Source organism: Pimephales promelas, chromosome 1, assembly GCF_988280905.1.
Source record: "Pimephales promelas chromosome 1, fPimPro1.hap1.1, whole genome shotgun sequence".
Taxonomy (NCBI): Eukaryota; Metazoa; Chordata; class Actinopteri; order Cypriniformes; family Leuciscidae; genus Pimephales; species Pimephales promelas.
The window spans coordinates 50,450,753-50,470,904 of NC_142769.1; the positions used below are offsets into that span (position 1 = coordinate 50,450,753).

The window sequence follows — 20,152 nt, forward strand, 5'->3', positions numbered from 1 at the left end:
CATCAATAGTGTTGAAACAGCGCCGTCTTGTGGCAGGACAAATGTATAGCAGCCACAAACCCGAGCGCTGTTGTTTTAGCTATTAAGCACAAATAAAAGCCTGACAACGCTAAATGTTCAGTTTTCTGATAAGGCGTAAAAAAAAAAATTGTTTGTTTCCGGTTTCCGACCGACCCTGTCAATTTATGTGCGACCCAAAATTATTTTATGAGCTTGGGGAAGAAATAATAAAAATTAAATAAATACACAAATAAAAAACTCTGAGGCGAACTATTAATTTACGTTTTTGTACAGCTCCGTCTTTTTATAGCACGCGACGTAAGATGCATCTTGTCCTCCAGCAATCTATTAACAAACGAGGCAGATATCGTTCGTCAAACTGAACTATAATACATATTATACAAGTCTTTTTTTGTAATTTAGGATATTTTTATTCATATTCGCACACATACAAATACATGCATTCATAGGCATGCACACACCGCATACTAATACCTCCATCCGCCTAGTTTTATTAAAAAATCATCCTATCATGATCCAATCATGATCCCAATCCCATCTTCTGCTGTCTAGCACTTCTTTCGCCATGTATTTGTTCGTTTCTTTCATTATTTTATGCAATCCAAAACACTCTAACCTGCCGCGGTTCGTATCTCTAGAGCCCGTCTAACTTGTCCGCTTTTCCGGGACAAATGGAAAGTAAAAAGAGAATTTTACTCGCCCCAACGGACAAGTAGCCTGATTAGAACATCAATAACAAACAAAAAAAAATAACTAGGGAATCACTAAACCGAGAGAATGATTCTTATTTTATTACATTTATTGCAAGTTGCGATCGATTGTGGATAATAAATGTAGCAGGCCTACTGTATTACTGATGGTAAGGTTGCGCTGTTGACGCTCGCGCAGAGAAATCTACACACATGAGCGGAGCACACACACACAGTTAACAACATATTCTGCCTATAAAAAATCTAAATGTGGAGTTTTTATATTTTAACATATGTTAAGCACTAAGCAGCCTCAATTATTTTTCCTGAATACCATCACGATTGAAAAAGTGACATTGATTTCCTACAACAGTTCAATAAACAGTTAAGATTATAAGTCACTTACTGTTTATAAGCAATATTGGGTGTTTTTGTTCCATTTCAGCAGCGAAAATAGTTCCAAAGAAAAGTCACAGCAGAACCACGACGCATCTCACAGGAACTCATCCTGTTTTCATTACTGAATGATTCAGCATTTTGAACGAATCGGTTGAGTCAAGGATTCAATGACCCATTCATAAACATCAACATCCGTCTCAATCTTGAATGAATCAACCGTTTGAACGAATCGTTTGAATTAATGAATCAATAACTCACTCATTTATACGGCCGCCTGCCGCCACCTATTGGCAGTTTAGTGTTATGTTTATAAGTAGCCTAGTATAATTCTTTCCAATATTTCTTATTTGCACATTTAAATCAATTTCATAACATTATTTAATGAAATTGTAATTTTTCAGTGTAAATGATTTAATTTCATCAGCCCTACCTAGGGTAACAGTATGCTTCATCTTTCATTTTAAATTCCTAAATTTGATCAATAAATTCAATTATTTAGAGAATAATAAGACACTATAGGGCATTTAATAATATTGGTGGAGGGGATGCCCTTACAGGTGCAGATATTACAATTTGCCTTTTAAAATATCAAAGCTGATTGAACACTGATGAGAATATTGCTTCAGAATAAAAAATAAATAAATTTTAAAAATCCGGACAAGCAACTTTTTTACTCGGACAAGTGATTGACAGATTTACTTACTTGTCCGGAGGACAAGCACGTGAAAATGCTTAGGGGGATAGTTCACTTTGAAATTAATTTTTGATATGTTTTAGCTTAACTCAAGATGTAGGTGTCTTTGTTTCCACAGTAGTTTCAATTTTGATATTTTTAGGTTTGACTGTCCCTTTAATGTCGAGCCCTGAATAATTTCCTACCCATCCCTTGCTGCCACTGAAAAAAAAAAAAAAAAAAAAAAAAAAAAATCCCTACCGACCCATGACCTCAACTGACAACCAACCGGAACCAAAATTTTTTTTTTTAGGCCTAATATAATTTACATATTAAAGTGTGGCAATAAATTAAATGTAACAATTAATACTAACTGTAAAAATACCAACAGTTGCTTGATGCAAGTAAATGGTGGTCTTATTATTTTATGGTCTCTATACTGTTTATAATATGACAGCTAAGCTAAAGTTGAATAGTGGTAGAAACAATGGTTATTATAAAATAATGGCACAATGTCATGGTTGAACATTTTTTGGGGGTTCAAAAGATGGGTGCTTAAAGTTTAGAGACAGAGATTTTAATTTTCTTAAGTAACTAAATCAGATACACACCTTAATGAGATACTAGTTAAAAAGAACTAAAGACAGAGTATGATAAAACACACATTAAGTGCACATACATTTTAGTCCAGATCAGTAAGCTATTTTAAGAAAACTGTATGATATACATTAGAAAATTAGATCGTCTCATTTATATATATATATAAACCATATGGGCCAAAGTTTTTAATGTGGGCTTTATAATGCATTATGTTTGTATGTATTATGTTTGTAAAACAAAATATTAGAGTGAGTGTGCAGTTTGAATCTTTACTAATGGGTAGGCTACTACATCACTTCCAAAACAGATCGGTGTCTTTATTTAAATTTCCAAAAAAAATGACCAAGAAGAGGTAGATTCACTTTGTGAAGAGCCAACCTTGACGGAGAGCTGAAGGTCATCACCAACACCCGCCTCTGTAGTGATGATTTTACACAGGATAGTTTTATAAACCTTCGTCGAAAACAACTGTGATTCACTGATAATCCGCTGTTACTCGTGAATGGAGCCGACCATCTCCCGCCTCAACGTTCATCCTCCCGTCCCGAAGCAGTTTTACCCTCTACAGCTTTCCCACGAGTGGGCGTGGTTTCAGTGCAACCAGCAGACACGCCCCCACAGCGGACACGCCCCCAGCGCTTGATCAGAGAATACTGCTAATTTTTTCAAGATTTTGATAGCTTACTTGCCAGATTTTTATCATTCAGATTTGGCTGGGTGGCTAATAACACATTTTCTGTGGTGTGGCAAACTCAGAACACATACTTAATTTTGACTTTACCGGGACTTTAAAGACCTATCAGTCTGCACCGTTCATAGATTCATGCCAAAAGTATGTAATAGTGTAAGAAATTATAGTCTGTCCTGACTCAGCTTCCACTTCAAGATATGGATTAGAATATGGTCTTTGCATATTCATAGAGTGAAACTCTATCACTTCTACTGTAGATTGGGAGTTGCGGGGAGTCGTCAAGAATAATGTTCAGAAGATACATGAAGGACACATGGAGTCCCGTCTCAAACAATATCAAAGATGTGGGAACGGAAGGCTTTACTTTCATTGTTATCCTCAATTTACTTTTAAGACTAAACTTCATTTACATGTAGAGCTGGAGGAAGAATGTAATACAGTATATAATGTTTGAGCAGAGATTATTCTGGGTTTATTCTGACTCTGATGAACGCAGGAGCTTTAATGCACTTTGTCACTGTTGCTGCAATAACACTTCATCATTGAGATCTTCAACTTCCTCGAAACATTTATAAAATATAATTCTGTTACAATGCACTGAAAGAGATGTTTGAGTCAGTTTGTGTTTCTGTGTTTCTTCTCAGGTTTACCCACATCTACAGTGACTGTGACACCAGACGGTCCTGTATTCACTGGAGAAACAGTCAATCTGAAGTGTGTGATAAACTCTGATCACAGTGACTGGAGATATGAGTGGTATAAAGACAGTGTAAAGTTACAGACGTCTGATCGTTACACTGTAAACAGAGACACTGTCACTATCAGAGGAGCTACTGGGTCTGATCAGGGTCAGTACGGGTGTAAAGGACAGAGAGATGGAAGACCAAACTCCTCAACATCAAGCTCTGCTGTTTCTCTCTCTGTGAAGGGTGAGTTCAACATCATTGTCCTCATAAACTCATTCTATGATCACACACACAATCAAGAAACTGTTCAGATTGAACTACTGTCTTACTTATCACAGCTTTGTGTCAGTGTTCTGCCCTGGCAGCCTTGTCTGTGTTGTCTTTGTGTCATGTTTCTGTGTGTCTTGTGTTTGAGCACATGGCTCTGTTTATGTTTGTGTTTGTCATGTGCTCTTCATGTCCCGCCCCCTTGTTTAGTCCTGGTCCAGGGGCCTGTACCATGAATCCGGTTTAGGTGGCTAGTCAGCTATGTTTTGCGGCAATCCTGGGTTTTAGGCACCATGGAAGTGGTTTTGCTTTTAACAGTGTTCATCGCCATAGTAACTTACACTCCACGGCTAACCTGGTCCGGGATTCATACATTTTGGGGCATCTCGCCCGGGGGGCGGGGTTACGTCCTACGTCACATCTCTCATGCGGGTTCTCGTCGACCAGGGTCAGCAGTGGTGCGCTCGCTCCAGTCAAAGTTTTTCCAACCAAAAGTTTTCCAAAAGTTTTTCCAACACTCTGTACTCGTCTGTTGAGTGGGAAGTTAAATTTAACGGCATTTGTACATCTTTTTGCACGATGGAGGGTACGTTTTTAATCATGTTAGATTGTTTTCCTGTTTAGTTAAGATTTCGACTGTTAGATCTCATGATATTTCGATTTTTGGCGTGCCACGCATAGTGTTAATGAATGCCGTTGACTTAACTGTTTAAGTTATATAAATATATGACTTACCCCAACCAGCCCCTAAACCTACCCGTCACTGGGGTTAATAACGTTAACGTTAACTACCATTTATGAGTCGTCCTCTACCATCCTTGATGTATTGTGTATTGACATGATTAAAATCTTGCATTAAGGCCTGTTTCTATTTCATAATTTAACCTGCAATCGCAGTATTGAGTCAAATTAGTCGTTACTAGTGCTTGAATCACCTAAAGAAGAAACATGAACTGGTTAACTGGAGTTTACTGGAAGTTTACTTTTCTACAATACAATAAGTAGGTCTAACTTTATCGAGGTAAAAGCTTCCCCGCTGTCACCAGACGTAGGTCTAGGAGTGAAGAGAAGAGTGACAAAATTACGGTAAGGCTGTGCAAAAACAAAGTAGGCTATTGCCATGTCAGTGTATTGATTGATTCATTGTCCCTTCATAGTTTGTAAGAGTCAGAGACTTTTCAGGTTGGATGTATTTAATAAACTGAGCGAAGCCTATTCATCTGGTAATATGAAATGCGACTTGGCCATTAAGGCTACACATCTTGTTACTGTACAACTTAAACCCATGGTAACGTTAGCTAGGTAACTTAACGATAAACAAACTGAAAGACTGCAATTCCTGGTTTCGCTTTCGTTCACTAAACAAAGACTATGGAAATTAAACATCACTTTCCCATCAATAAACGTGTTGTAAAAAACATAACTTATTAGATTTAAGACCTAGATTCGGTAGCTAGTTCTGTGACTGCCTGGCCGCTATGGTGCGCGCGCCGCTCACCCTGGTCGACGAGAACCCGCATGAGAGATGTGACGTAGGACGTAACCCCGCCCCCCGGGCGAGATGCCCCACAATTTATGAATCCCAACCTGGTCCGGGGCAGGTGAGGCTCCAGGTGAAAGGTTGCAAACGGAACTTTGACCAATCAGCTGTGAGCAAAGTGACACGTCTGACGTGATAAAAGTCACTCCACCTGTTTCTGCTCCAAATTAAAGGTCACTGCAGCAAATGATTATTAAAGACAAAATCGTCTGGCTTTTAGTAATGCTTATTTAGAATAATACATTTGTATGATGTATAAATTATTCATGTAAATATTATACCCTTAATCGATCACATATGTACATTTTTTGTTAATCAATTACTATTACGCAGATTTTAAATTAATAAATATATAAAGTTGGTAATATAAATACACCTTAGAATCAATAGATAAAAGCTATAATATAACTTCACAACTTTAACGTGCACTGATATACAGGATAGCAAGACTTTTTTTAGTTGTCCTCTTTCATTGACAGCTATTTTCTTCTTGATGTGTAAATTTGTTTAAATTATTATTATTGTAATACTTTTATTTGAGAAGTGAATCGCACTGTTTCTCTTGCGAGAAATGTATTTCAATGAGTTTTGAATGAGTTTCTGATCTGCATCATGGTACCAACAAAGCCCGGTTGGACTGGTTTGGTTTTGTCAACACGAACGTAAACCTGCAACCCTGAGTTTGTTGCCATCATGGTACCAGCCTCAGTAGTTTTTACTAATCGTGCTCACCTGATCCTCATGTGCTCTGGTCCCTTTATATTGTCCCTCATGTGTTTGCTGGTTCATTGATGTGTTGTTTTCCTTCATCGTGTGCATTCTCGCTTCTGACAGTCAGTGCTAGATTTAGATTATCTGTCAGTTCTAGCTTTGTGTTTGTTTTGTTTTGATTAGATTTTTATCCAGTTTTTTTTCTGTTACTGATTTTAAGTCTAGTAAGAAAGGGCAAATGAAGCCTTATGAAGCACAGAGGCTTTCCCCTGCTTGTTCCAGGAAAAGATGTGAAGCATCAATAGTGTTGAAACAGCGCCGTCTTGTGGCAGGACAAATGTATAGCAGCCACAAACCTGAGTGCGCGTCGCTGTTGTTTTAACTAAATGTTCAGTTTTCTGATAATATAATTCACATATTAAAGTGTGGCAATAAATTAAATGTAACAATTAATACTAACTGTAAAAATACCAACAGTTGCTTGATGCAAGTAAATGGTGCTCTTATTATTTTATGGTCTCTATGCTGTTTATAATATGAAAGGATATATGATCATGTAACATGGGCTATAGGCATATTTAGATAAAAAAATAAAATAAAATAAAATAAAATGAAATAATAAAAAAAAAAATTGAAAATTGACTTAAACTTCCGAAACCCTGTCGTGGTCTGGGCAGAGCCCGTCTAACGGAGAGCCTTGGCACTTCCTATTAGCCCCGTTGTGTATCATCTTGGTTGCAGTTCCATTAGAATTCCACTGGAGGTGATCGCGGGCGAGTGCAGAATGAATGGGAGTCAATGGGGCTAAATGTGTCTCTTTCACCTGCTTGTCGTTAAATCAAAATAGATTTTATTGTTGATTCCGCAAGTTCAATATAAATTATAGGCCAAAAGTCGAATGAATGAGTACTTATGTCCTTTCGATTTCTTACAGGTTAGGCCGTTGTTGGCCAGAACATGCTAGCATTCTGCTATTGTGAGACGTCATCACATTTTTGAACGGATTTTTAGAACAGATAAGTGAACTTAAAAATGCAATTTTCAGCTGAGTGTATTTTCTTAGCCCTCCCTTTTGAATGCAACTTTCAAATTACTTGACAAAAAATTGGATTTCTGGGGGTGAAACCCCATTGACTCCCATTCATTCTGCACTCGACCGCGAGCGCCCCCGCATGGACAGAGACGCGTTACTGCAGCCAGTCCAGAAACCGGAAGTAACCAGCCAGTGCCAATTCTCTTCAATTAGACATTCTCTGGTCTGGGTTCAAATGTTCCGACACACAAACTATGTGAAGCATTCACGTAACTGGACAGAAAGTGAGGCTTCGTGTTTCATTGATCACATGTTTCTCTGAAAACAATATGCACTCCGACACAAAGCAAAATGAGTAATTTCACTGCGAACTCGATACACGCTTTAAAGCTTCAGTGTCATATGTAGCATCACTAAAGTCTAGTCAAGTCTCTATCTTGATAGTTCTTACAAGTTTTATTTTTTATTTTTATTTTTATTATTAACTAATGTTTTATTTAATATCTCTCTATTTCCCAAGGTTTTCTTTATTTATCCAAGTTGCTGTTATTTATGTCTAGATCTTTTATTTATTTTGCTGGATCCTGTTATTATAGTATAGGGCTGTCTTTATTTTTCTCCAGTCTCATCATCAGTTTTATTTTGCTTTTATTTGTTGTGTTGGCCGGTTCAGTCTTGTCTGTTGGTTGATGATTCTCCTGGTCTGTTGTTACGTCCAGTCTCATCTCCATCTGTCATGCTCTGATTCCCTGAGCCGCTGCCGTGTCTCCATCTTTGGCTGTCATGTCTTTCTGTCTCAGCTTCGACCTGTTCTCCAGTTGCGTTCCCTGCCCTATCGTGTAGACTGCATTTCTACCTCACATATCTTGTACTTGTTGTCAATAAATGACACCCCTTGCTTTTTCTGCACTGGGTCCTCAGATCTCCTGTCAGCTTTGCATTATATATGTATTAGATCTACTATCACCCATGTGCATCAGAACACATTATACACTGATATATTATTTAACCTTATCACATGACCTCATGACATGTCATGTTTAATGCAATGATGTTATAATATATAAAACTTAATTGAGATCTTCAATGTCCTCAAAACATTTACAAAATGTAATTCTTTCAAATTGCACCTGAAAGAGATGTTTGAGTCAGTTTGTGTTTCTGTGTTTGTTCTCAGATTTACCCACATCTACAGTGACTGTGACACCAGCCGGTCCTGTATTCACTGGAGAAACAGTCAATCTGAAGTGTGGGATAAACTCTTATTACAGTGACTGGACATATGAGTGGTGGTATAAAGTAAAAGGCAAAGACCGTGTTAAGTTACAGACGTCTGATCATTACACTGTAAACAGAGACACTGTCACTATCAGAGGAGCTACTGGGTCTGATCAGGGTCAGTACTGGTGTAAAGGACAGAGAGATGGAAGACCAAACTCATCAACATCAAGCTCTGTTTCTCTCTCTGTGAAGGGTGAGTTACACATCATTGTCCTCATAAACTCTCTCTGATACAGTATATATAATCGAGACAATGTTCAGACCGAACTCTCTATATAGACCATTTCACAAGATGTAAACAACACTGGTCCAGAAGCACTTCCTGTTTCAGTTTTTTAACACTACATAAAAGCTGCGATAAAATACAACCAACAGAACATTTAAAACTGAATCAAAAAGTTAAACAAACATCTTTAAGATGTTTTCTTTACATGTGAAATAAAGAAAACAGTTACAAACTGAAACAGGAAGTGCTTCTGGACCAGTGTTTACATCTTGTGAAATTTTCTATACTGTATTCTATACTATCATTATTAATATATTTGCAACAAAATACTTTATACTCTAAAAGATGCAGGGCAATTTTTTCAACCCATTCGCTGGGTTGAGACTGTTGGGTAAGAATGCTGGGTTGCAAATAAGTGACGCCAAAATGAATGGGAGTCAATGGGAATGCTAACGCAAGTGAAGTTCTGCTACAAGATGGCAGCTCCCGCGAGGCTTCAACTTCCGGTCGATGGATTACCCCCTTGGCCCATTCACTACCGAAGCGCATGACACTTGAAACCTGCGCAAGGGGGTGCCCCGGGAAAATTTTTTGGAAAATAAACCATTAAATTACACTTTCTAGAGAGTTTTGTGCGAAAAAAAAAATGGAGAAATTGAGTCTTACATGATATGTGAAAAACTGCAAGGTTAAGAACATATACTTTGCATTTTTGTATCAACATGTATTAGGGCATTTAGCATTTACATTACTGTTAATCAGTCATGTACTGATTAACTCAAATAAATGGTTGATTTGATTTCCATTTACTATTGTTGGATTTGGAATTGGTAATTTGACTTTATCTCTTAAGGACTGAAGGATAAGCAACACTCGCCCTGGATGGGCCTATCAGAACCCAGGAACTCAGTCAACCACTGTTATTTCTTTCCATATCTTTACTGGAGTATGTTTGTGTGTGGTCTGTACAAAGAGAAATAACAATAAGTAAATACAGACTTCAGATCCAATTATCTAACAATCCAATACAATAAACAATGATACAATCTGTGCGGAATATAACTTGCAATAAGAGTTAAATACAATAGTGCCACGATTAGCAATATTAGCATCAGAATAGGCCATTTAACTATAATCGCCATCAACTCAACCCTATACTTGCAATTTACTACCAACATATTAAATAAAGAAAACAATCTATTTCAACATAAAATATGACAGCAGTATGATGATCAACGATCGCATAATTCGACGGCAGATATGAATATGATCATGCATGTAACGATCGTTAGAGAGGCACCATAGAACACTCGAATTTAGTTTCAATAGCTTCAACAAACAACACTTATAAGATTACAATATGAACTTTCTCCTAAGTGTATAATGACAAGAATTAACTCACTTTATAGGATGCACGCACACATACAACACTCCAACTTGGATCAGCTCGCATTTCTTCCTCACAGGAACACTTTGCGTCATCAATTAAACGGGCAACGAGTCTTAAAGCGGCAATGTCTTAAAGGGGCAACGTCTTAAAGGGGCAACACACGCAAACCAGTTTGTACAGCCGCCCCCAAATTGTGTTCAATTTGACATTCAAGATGCTTGCGTGTTAGTTACCAAATGCTGCAGGGGGTGTGTCGGGCTCTTCCATATCTTCTGGGATGGAGGGTAATGCCACCAGTCGAGCCACGGGTCTAGTATAAACCTTCCCTTGAACTTGTATGTCCACTGATCTCACTTGCGAGTCTTGGCTGGGGTGCACTTGAACAACTCTTCCAATAGGCCAATGTGCTCTGGACTGTTGAGGATCCACTATCATGACTATCGTGCCCGTGGTTATATTAGGGTAGGTGCGGTGCCATTTCTGTCTGACCTGCAGGTTCGGAAGGTAATGGCGGATAAAGGAGGACCAGAAGTGGTCAGCAAGCACCTGGGAGTGCCTCCACCGACGACTACTTAAGCCTTCTTCTTTAGGGTATATGACCGCAGGCAGGGAGTTATCTAGCCGCCCCATGAGAAGAAGGTTGGGCGTTACCGGATCAGGATCAGCCACATTAGAAGATACATACCCAAGGGGTTTTGAATTAAGGATGTTCTCCACTTCAACTAACACAGTCCTGAGTACTTCTTCTGAGACAGTTTGTGCTCCAATGGTCGCAGATAGTGCCAATTTAATGGATTTTATCTCCCTCTCCCAAACTCCCCCAAAGTGTGGTGCTGCAGGAGGATTGAAATGGAATGCAATCTTCAATGGTGCAAGTCTTTGCTGAAGCTCAGGTGACATACTCTGAAATGCTTCCCAGAGTTCCCTTTCCCCACCTCGGAAATTTGTTCCTTGGTCTGACAGTAATTCTACTGGGGAGCCTCTACGTGCAATAAACCTCCGAAGTGACATCAGAAAGGAATCAGTGTCCAAACTGTACATAAGGTCTATGTGTACAGCCCGGGTGGTAAGACATTTGTAGAGGATTCCCCACCTCTTTTCTACTCGTCGACCAATCTTTACAAGAAAGGGACCAAAGCAATCCATCCCAGTTGAATGAAAGGCTGGCTTGTGGAGACGCAAGCGTGCTAAAGGAAGGTCTGCCATTTTGGGAATTGTAGGCTTGGCTCTCAGACGTTGGCATTTTATACAGGCATGTTGTAAGCTGCGGATAGCTGCTCTTCCTCTTAGGACCCAGAATTGTCGTCTTAGTTCTGCAAATACCCGATCAGGGCCTGGATGACAGAGTCTTTCATCATAATCCTGGAGGAGTAACTTCACAGCTGGATGTCTAGATTCTAAGACAATGGGATGTTTAAGGGCAGGATCTAATGTTTCAGCACGTCTTAGCCTACCACCAACCCGTATTAGATTGGTAGACGGGTCATACTCTGCAGCTAGGGTGAGTAAGCGGCTATTATGTTGAAGAGCCTTGCCTGCTTTCAGTCGTTGTAATTCCTCCGGAAAACTCTCATTTTGCACCTTCTGGAGGATGCATGTCTCTGCTGCTTGATACATGCTTGCTGTAGGTTCTCCTGACTGTCCAGCCGCCCCATGTAGCTCCTGTGCAGTAGCCTTTACTAATTCTGCCCATGTCCTGTACTTATTTCCAGTTGGTTCCTCTACAGCTACGACTCCACAGAATGCAGATTTCTTAAGCTCAGATTTGTCAATCTCAGGGCGCTCTGTAGGGTTTGTGGGCCAGCTTTCAGGTGGAAGGAGCAGGAATGGGGGCCCTTGGCTCCATCTGTTAGGCTTGGCAAGTTCTTTCAGAGTCTTTCCCCTTGTGAGGTCATCTGCAGGATTCTGACTTGAATTCACATATCGCCAGGCAGTGAAGTTGGTGAGCTCGTGGATTTCTGCCACTCTTGTCCCAACGAAGACTTTAAAATGGCAGGACTCTGATTGAATCCAGGACAGCACAGTGGTGGAGTCTGTCCAAAGGACTGTGTGGCGAAGTGGCAAAGTTAACTCTTTCTCCAACAGGTTTGCCAATTGAGCACCGATTACAGCAGCACAGAGCTCCAAACGAGGCATTGACAGGACTCTTTTTGGCGCTACCCTAGAACGTGCCAGTATGAATGACAAATGGATCTTACCAAGCTGATCTTCGGTGCGCAGGTAAGTGACTGCTCCATATGAACTCTCTGAGGCATCACTAAACACATGAAGGTCTGTAACAGATCTGGTCTGATCTACTGAAGTTGGTACATATGCCCTTGGGAAACTGATCTTGTGAAGAAACTGAAGTTCACCTTCCCATTCGTTCCAGCTCTGGACTAAAGTCTGGGGAAGTTGGGTGTCGTCCCAGCTGTGCTGCTTGCTCCAAAGTTGTTGGACCAGAACTTTAGCCCTGGTAGTAAATGGAAGGATATATCCCAAGGGGTCGTACTGACTTGCTAAAACTTTATAAATAATCCTCATTGTGGGAGCGCCATGGTTTATGGGACGGTGACGGTAAGTCAGTACATCTACAGGGCAATTCCAGCTAAGACCCAACGTGGACTCCTGGACATCTGTCCTTTCATGAGCTAGCCAGAGTTCCAGACCATCCGATCTGGCTTCACGTGGAAGATGATGAATGACAGATGGCACATTGCTGGCCCATTGCCTCAACTCGAAGCCTCCTTCAGCTAACAGATCCCTCAACTTGTCAACTAATTGCTTAGCCTCCTCTGGTGATGACAAACTCTGCAAGCAATTGTCAACGTAAAAGCACCGTTCGATTGAGAACCTCACATCTTCGTTAGGTTGGCTATGTTCTCTCACGTGCTGTTGTAAAGCGAACGTAGCACAACAGGGGCTGCATGTTGTGCCAAATGGCAGAACCTGCCATTCAAAGACATCAGGTGGACCTTTTTCCTTTGAGTCACGCCAGACAAACCGAAGAAGTGGTCTATCTTCTGGAAGAAGGCGGACCTGATGAAACATGCCCCGGATGTCTGCACTGATGGCCACTGCATGTTCACGGAATCTGAGCAAGACCCCAAGAAGTGATGAACCCAAGGTGGGGCCAGCGAGGAGTGAATCAATTAAACTGAGGCCACTGAACTGAAAGGAGCAATCAAACACCACACGATTTTTCCCATTGTGGCACACCATATGGTGTGGGATGAACCAGGATTCACCATCACTTTCCATTTCTTCTGGAAGGAGCTTTCTGATGGCTCCGGACTGAACCAATTTCTGGATCTCTAAGGAATAAGCTTCAGCTTGTGGCGGGTTTTTGGCAAGTTTCCTCTCAGTACTTCGTAGACGTGGCATGACAGCTTCCATAGTAGCATGAAGATATGGCATGTCACACTTACGCAACAAGGGTGTTGCATAGCGACGTATTCCATCCACCTCTACACGAACTGTCTTGCTTCCCAGTAACTCAATGGCCCTTTGGTCCTGCTTGGATCTTGTGTACTCTCTTTCCTTCTGAAATGGCAAAACATCAACTTGCCACAGCTTTTCAACATTCTTGAACAGTTCTGTAGTGCTGAGAGGAATGGATATGTGGAGACACTGTTTTGGCTCAAGTTTCTGCTCCAACAGGCTGGTAGGGCCCTGGAGTGTCCATCCTAATTTGGTTCTTATTGCAGCTGGACCCCCAGGTGGACCAAGTCTTACTGGCTCAATTGGTGAGATTATGTGTGTTTGATCTGCACCAACAAGGACAAGAGGTTTCGCCTTTTCAAAACACTGCAGTGGTAGTCCAACCAAGTGTTTGTATTGCTTCTGCAGCTTTGGAATGGGGTAAGAATGATCAACGAGGTCAAGCTGTGGGGCAGTAAAGGCTCTGGATATGAGATATCGCTTCTTCGGATTGGAGTATGGAGAAATGGAGAATGAGACTGAAGCTCCATCAAGGGTTTGCACATCATGACGGATGGTTCTCAGAGCTAAGCTTTCTTGTGTCCCTCTTAAGCCAAGCTTCTGTGCTGCCTCTGGCAGGAGCATCGTACGCTCAGAACCATCATCAAGGATTGCGAATGTGTCCAGTGTGCAGTTGCCATGGTGTAAGAACACTCTGACAATTTTGAGTAAAACCTTATTACTGCTGACTGGTTTGTTCAGGTACAACGTTTGTGTCGCTGAGCTGACTAGGCAAGCCTCTGTTTTGGATACCTTTATGACAGGCCTCTCGTTTACCTCATGGAGGATTCGCAGATGCTTTCTCTGACAAAGCGGACATGGTTTCTTTAGACCACAGTGGATAGCCTGATGAGCAAGGCCACAACGCCAGCATCTCCTATTGGCACGTATCCACTCTGAGAGCTGATCTCTGGTGAGGTTTGGAAATTTGGGGCATTGACTGAATGCATGATCAGAGCTCTGACAGTAAGAACAATATACTGAGGGCCTACTCTTAGCTTTCTCATCAGCCTTATCCGAAGAATATGTAGCATTTGCTACCTCAGCACTGTTCCCAGACCCAGTCAGAACAGTGGCAGTGGTTCGGCGTGACCATGGAGCTACCCGAGACTCTCGTTTGGGTCGGCTTTCTCCTCTTGCTGACTGATCATCATAGCTTTGGCACCAAGATTCATATTTTAGCCAGTCGGCCAGATCCATCAATGAGTATGTCACCCCAGGCCGGTGTAACATGTGGCGGCGAAAATCAGCCCGTCTTTCAGGTGGCAGCTTACTGAGGAGGCGTGCAACATGCGACCCACACTGCAACTCAATGCTACCCGCCTGGCCCAATGTCTTTAGAAGACCAACTAAAGACTGCACTTGAAGGGAGAACTTTTCAAAGGCTGAGGGGTCATTGCGGCTTATATCAGGAGAATCAAGAATAGTAGCAATCCTTTTTAATGCTACCTGGTGGGGCTGACCAAACCGTTCATTGAGGGCCATCATGGTGTCTCTGTAAGGTGTAGGGGAGTGCAAGAAGGAGTCTGCTATTAGACATGCATCGTCCAATTTCAGATGGTCAACCAGGACTTGATATTTGAACATTTCAGTACTGTCAGGTGGCAAGAGGTTGTCTAAGGCCATTTTTAATCGAGCAAACTCACTTGGATCTTTGTTGCGGAAGAATGGAATGGTGGGGCATGGTCCTTTGTAATATTTCTCAGTCAGCTCCATAGATGCCATGGAAGGTGCCATATTATAGGATGCCATTCTGTGATGTTCAGAATTTGGACGTGTGAATGATTCCCATGGGTGGTCATAAACATACTGAGGACTTGTCGTTTGGGGAGGGTATTGACCATACCTCAGATGCTCATCATACTGACTTGGATGGTGAAAATCCATAGACTTCTCCATTGAAGTGAGTCGGGAACTGAAAGTTGGTATTGCCCTTGTACTGCTGTAAAGCCTTTGCTTGTTGTGCTTATTCATAGCTTCGGGCTCTTCATACGTGATTGGTGGAGGAGGCTCTGGCCAGTCTTCATCACTCAAATGCTCGGCATGGTGAAATTTAACTGATGGACAATTAGACTGGGTCTTAGGAGTAGATAAGGGCCTTTGGAGACTACAAGCTCTGTTTAAAAGCTCAATCAACTCATCTTTGGCCGTCTCAAATCGTTCAAGGTCAGCTTTAATGGCCTGCTGTGTTTCATGGAGTCTAGCATTCTCCTCTGAGATCCTTTGCAACTTTATAGAGCTAGCAGTTGACTGATCACTCTGGTATCCATCACCATGTGGAAGGGACTCTGCATTGGATTCAAACTGTAGCTGTCGATTCAGATATTGTGGTAATGACTGGCGAGAAGAGGTAGAAATTCGCTGCTGTAGAGGGTTTGGGAGGTCATGATGCTCAGTCAGCCTCGGAGGGCCAGAAAAGCCGGTAAACTGGGCTCTTTGAGGTTTCGCTGTAGATACTCTAATACGTGATGGAGAGTAATCATCATCATCAGACGACTCCACTGCTGCTTCTCTTATACTCACTGGTAAAGCTGATCTATGAAAACGTGGGAAATCCACCTCATAATCTTGTAAATAGGCTGGACGGCGCTTTGGACGAACCGATGGGTTTACTGGTGTAGAACTGGCTGACATCTCAATCCAGGGAAGTGTATCCGGCTCGAAGGACCATTTGTTGGATTTGGAATTGGTAATTTGACTTTATCTCTTAAGGACTGAAGGATAAGCAACACTCGCCCTGGATGGGCCTATCAGAACCCAGGAACTCAGTCAACCACTGTTATTTCTTTCCATATCTTTACTGGAGTATGTTTGTGTGTGGTCTGTACAAAGAGAAATAACAATAAGTAAATACAGACTTCAGATCCAATTATCTAACAATCCAATACAATAAACAATGATACAATCTGTGCGGAATATAACTTGCAATAAGAGTTAAATACAATAGTGCCACGATTAGCAATATTAGCATCAGAATAGGCCATTTAACTATAATCGCCATCAACTCAACCCTATACTTGCAATTTACTACCAACATATTAAATAAAGAAAACAATCTATTTCAACATAAAATATGACAGCAGTATGATGATCAACGATCGCATAATTCGACGGCAGATATGAATATGATCATGCATGTAACGATCGTTAGAGAGGCACCATAGAACACTCGAATTTAGTTTCAATAGCTTCAACAAACAACACTTATAAGATTACAATATGAACTTTCTCCTAAGTGTATAATGACAAGAATTAACTCACTTTATAGGATGCACGCACACATACAACACTCCAACTTGGATCAGCTCGCATTTCTTCCTCACAGGAACACTTTGCGTCATCAATTAAACGGGCAACGAGTCTTAAAGCGGCAATGTCTTAAAGGGGCAACGTCTTAAAGGGGCAACACACGCAAACCAGTTTGTACAACTATAAAATACAAAAAAATATAATCAATCTATCCCTTGTGGAAAGGTTGCTTGGTAGCTAAAAGTAGGTCTAGCAATTATATTTCAAGTTTTTCACACAGATCAAACACAAATGCTGACTGAATAGATTGCTAGTTTATTTTGAGTAACGTTAGCCAGCTAGCAGCTCTCTTGGCAGTTTGCTGATAATCCGGTGTCTGAAGTAAAATGCTTAAAACATCTCCTGAGAAAAATACCAACCAAGTCTGTCCAAGTCCAAGTCTTAATTTTGGTTTAGTCTTATTTTACTTACATTGTCATTCAAGGCCAGGGCACTTTTTGTACATTTTTAGAACTTTTGCGCGCTTCCACATCCCGTGCAACTACAGATCTCCCAGGAACATATTGATGCGTACATTTATCCGTGTCACCTAGATGCGCATACGCGAGCGGTGCGCGATGCCGCGATCATGGTCGATCGACCATCAACTTAGATCACGTATAATGGCTCCTACTACGCCAATAGTTCTCAAATTCACATCTACGTGCTCTCGAGTTTAGCTACTCATTTACCTTCAGTGGTCGAACGCAGCGCTAAGATCGAACTAGTAGATACAGGCTTGGACATAATTTTCAATAACTTATGCAGTGTTATAGTTATTGTTGTGGTTTAATTGTGTTGATACATTTTAGTTTGTTAACTTGTGATAAAGAGTTATTAATCTCTATATTTTTGCATGTATATTTTTTGCAAGTTATATAATTGTCATGTAGTTCTCAAACAATTTAAGATTGTAAGTTTAAATTTTGGAGTTTAAACCTTTTGCTTGATTAAGTTGATGCACTATATAATAGAATTATAAAGTTGAAACCAATAAATTATTTATAGGTGGGGTAAGTGTATAGTGTAAACATTACATTCATTTTATTCAGCCTTGTCATTCGTTCATCATCTGCACTTTTATTTTTGTGAATCATTATTTTGTTCTGCTTCTGCTATGATAAACACACATCCTGGGAGGCATTGTAGTCTTCGCACTGACTCCCTGCACTGTAAAAATTAATATGCTTTATCTAATCAATAAAATTGTGGCAACAGATTACAAGCAATATTATTCATTAAATTGAACAAATTAGAATTGAGTAATAGTTAATCAAATTGACATTCGAATTAATTCTAATTTGTACAATTTAATTAATAATATTGCTTGTAATATGTTGCCACAATTTTATTGATTAGATAAAGCATATTATTTTTTTCAGTGTGTCAGGTTTCATGTGGATTTTAAAATGATCATGCTTATACTGATATGGGTTTCCATGGCCTGACTCCTCAATATTTGTCAGAACATTTAATCCCATACATCACAAACTCGTGATCTCTGCTCCACTGAAGCTGGTCTTTTAACTGTCCCGCCAACTCATTTAGGATCGATGGGCGATGGGGCTTCCTCTTCATTTGCTCCAAAACTATGGGACTCTCTGAGTGTTTTAAAGCTTTCCTCAAAACAGACTTTTTTTAGGGTAGATTTTAGTTGATTTATTTCATTTCTTTATTTATTTTTTTCTGTACCATTTTCTCATGGAACTCTTTTCATAACATGTTATATTTGTATTGTATATTTGAATGCATTTCTCTTTTATGAATGATTTTCTTTATATTGTTGTATTACTCTTTTATATTTTCTTAATTTTGTGAATCGCTTTGAGATGTAGCTTTTAAAGGCACTATAGAATGTAAAGTTTATTATTATCATAACATGGATCATGATACTGTGATTCTGTTTTAATCAATATTTACTCATATGTGTATTAATACAGGAAAACCTGTAGTGAAGGTGAAGCCAGCTCAGCGTGTGTTCATAGGAGAGAGAGTCACTCTCACATGTGTCATACAGGGAGGAGGAAACATTCAGTGGACATACAGCTGGATTAAAGATGGAAACACTGTCTATCCATATACAACAACAACAACAGCAGATTACAGTTTCACAGCTGATGTGTCTCACAGTGGTGAATACAGTTGTAGAGGAGAGAGATCAGACTCACACACAGAGAGTGATGGAGTTACACTGACTGTATCAGGTGAGTCTTCATATTCACATCTGTTTAATCATCATATAATATCCATATTTCAACACTTATGATCTTCTGTATCAGCCACGTCTAATCTTATAAGAAATTCACTTTTAGTCATGATTGTGTTGAAGTGTTGCACATTTTTATCTGGATATTTTTTTTTTTAAAACTTCATGTAAATTGTGATTTTTCCAGTGTTAAAGACGTCTCCATCTTTGAGATTTACTTTAGTCACTGTTAGTTTGGTTACAGGAGATATTTAATAATAGAAAAGATGAGATTTGTCCGAGAGAATGACGTGACTTACAGACACTGATGTGAAATGAGTTGATGAAGTCTTCAGATATTCTGATGAAGTTGATTCAGACTCAGTATCTCCTCATATGAGCTTTAGTTGGAGATCTTCATCTCTCCTTCAGGAGCTTCATTCTGCTTTCTGTGGCGAGTCAGAGCCTCAAAACAACTGACATGATAAAACTAATGACAGAACAGCAACAAAACACAACTAATACTATGAAATATGAGACAAAATCATCATGACTCATCATGTTAGTCTGCCCGAATCAGCTTCAACATCAATATTAGAATATATTAGAATATGTTTCTTCTCTAAAAGATCTTAATTATCATAAAGACGATTCCTCCTGATGTCAGTAATATGTAAATATCAGCGGAGTGAAACTCGATCACTTCTAGTGTGAAACGGCAGCGGGACGTCAAGAATAATCCTGTGTTCAGAAGATACATGAAGGACACATGGAGTCCCGTCTCAAACAATATCAAAGATGGACGGAAGGCTTTACTTTCATTGTTATCCTCAATTTACTTTTAAGACTAAACTTCATTTACATGTAGAGCTGGAGGAAGAATGTAATACAGTATATAATGTTTGAGCAGAGATTATTCTGGGTTTATTCTGACTCTGATGAACGCAGGAGCTTTAATGCACTTTGTCACTGTTGCTGCAATAACACTTCATCATTGAGATCTTCAACATCCT

General features: G+C 40.0%; 1 protein-coding gene across 1 annotated transcript in view; it reads left to right on the forward strand.

Moving 5' to 3' along the window:
* Positions 1-20,152, forward strand: part of LOC120461294 (basement membrane-specific heparan sulfate proteoglycan core protein) — a 182,836-nt gene that overhangs the window by 63,010 nt on the left and 99,674 nt on the right. Inside the window, exons 8-10 of the mRNA XM_089131319.1 lie at positions 3,718-4,002; positions 8,488-8,784; positions 18,895-19,158. Coding sequence (XP_088987445.1) covers positions 3,718-4,002; positions 8,488-8,784; positions 18,895-19,158 — 846 coding nt within the window. The remainder of the gene's footprint in view (positions 1-3,717; positions 4,003-8,487; positions 8,785-18,894; positions 19,159-20,152) is intronic.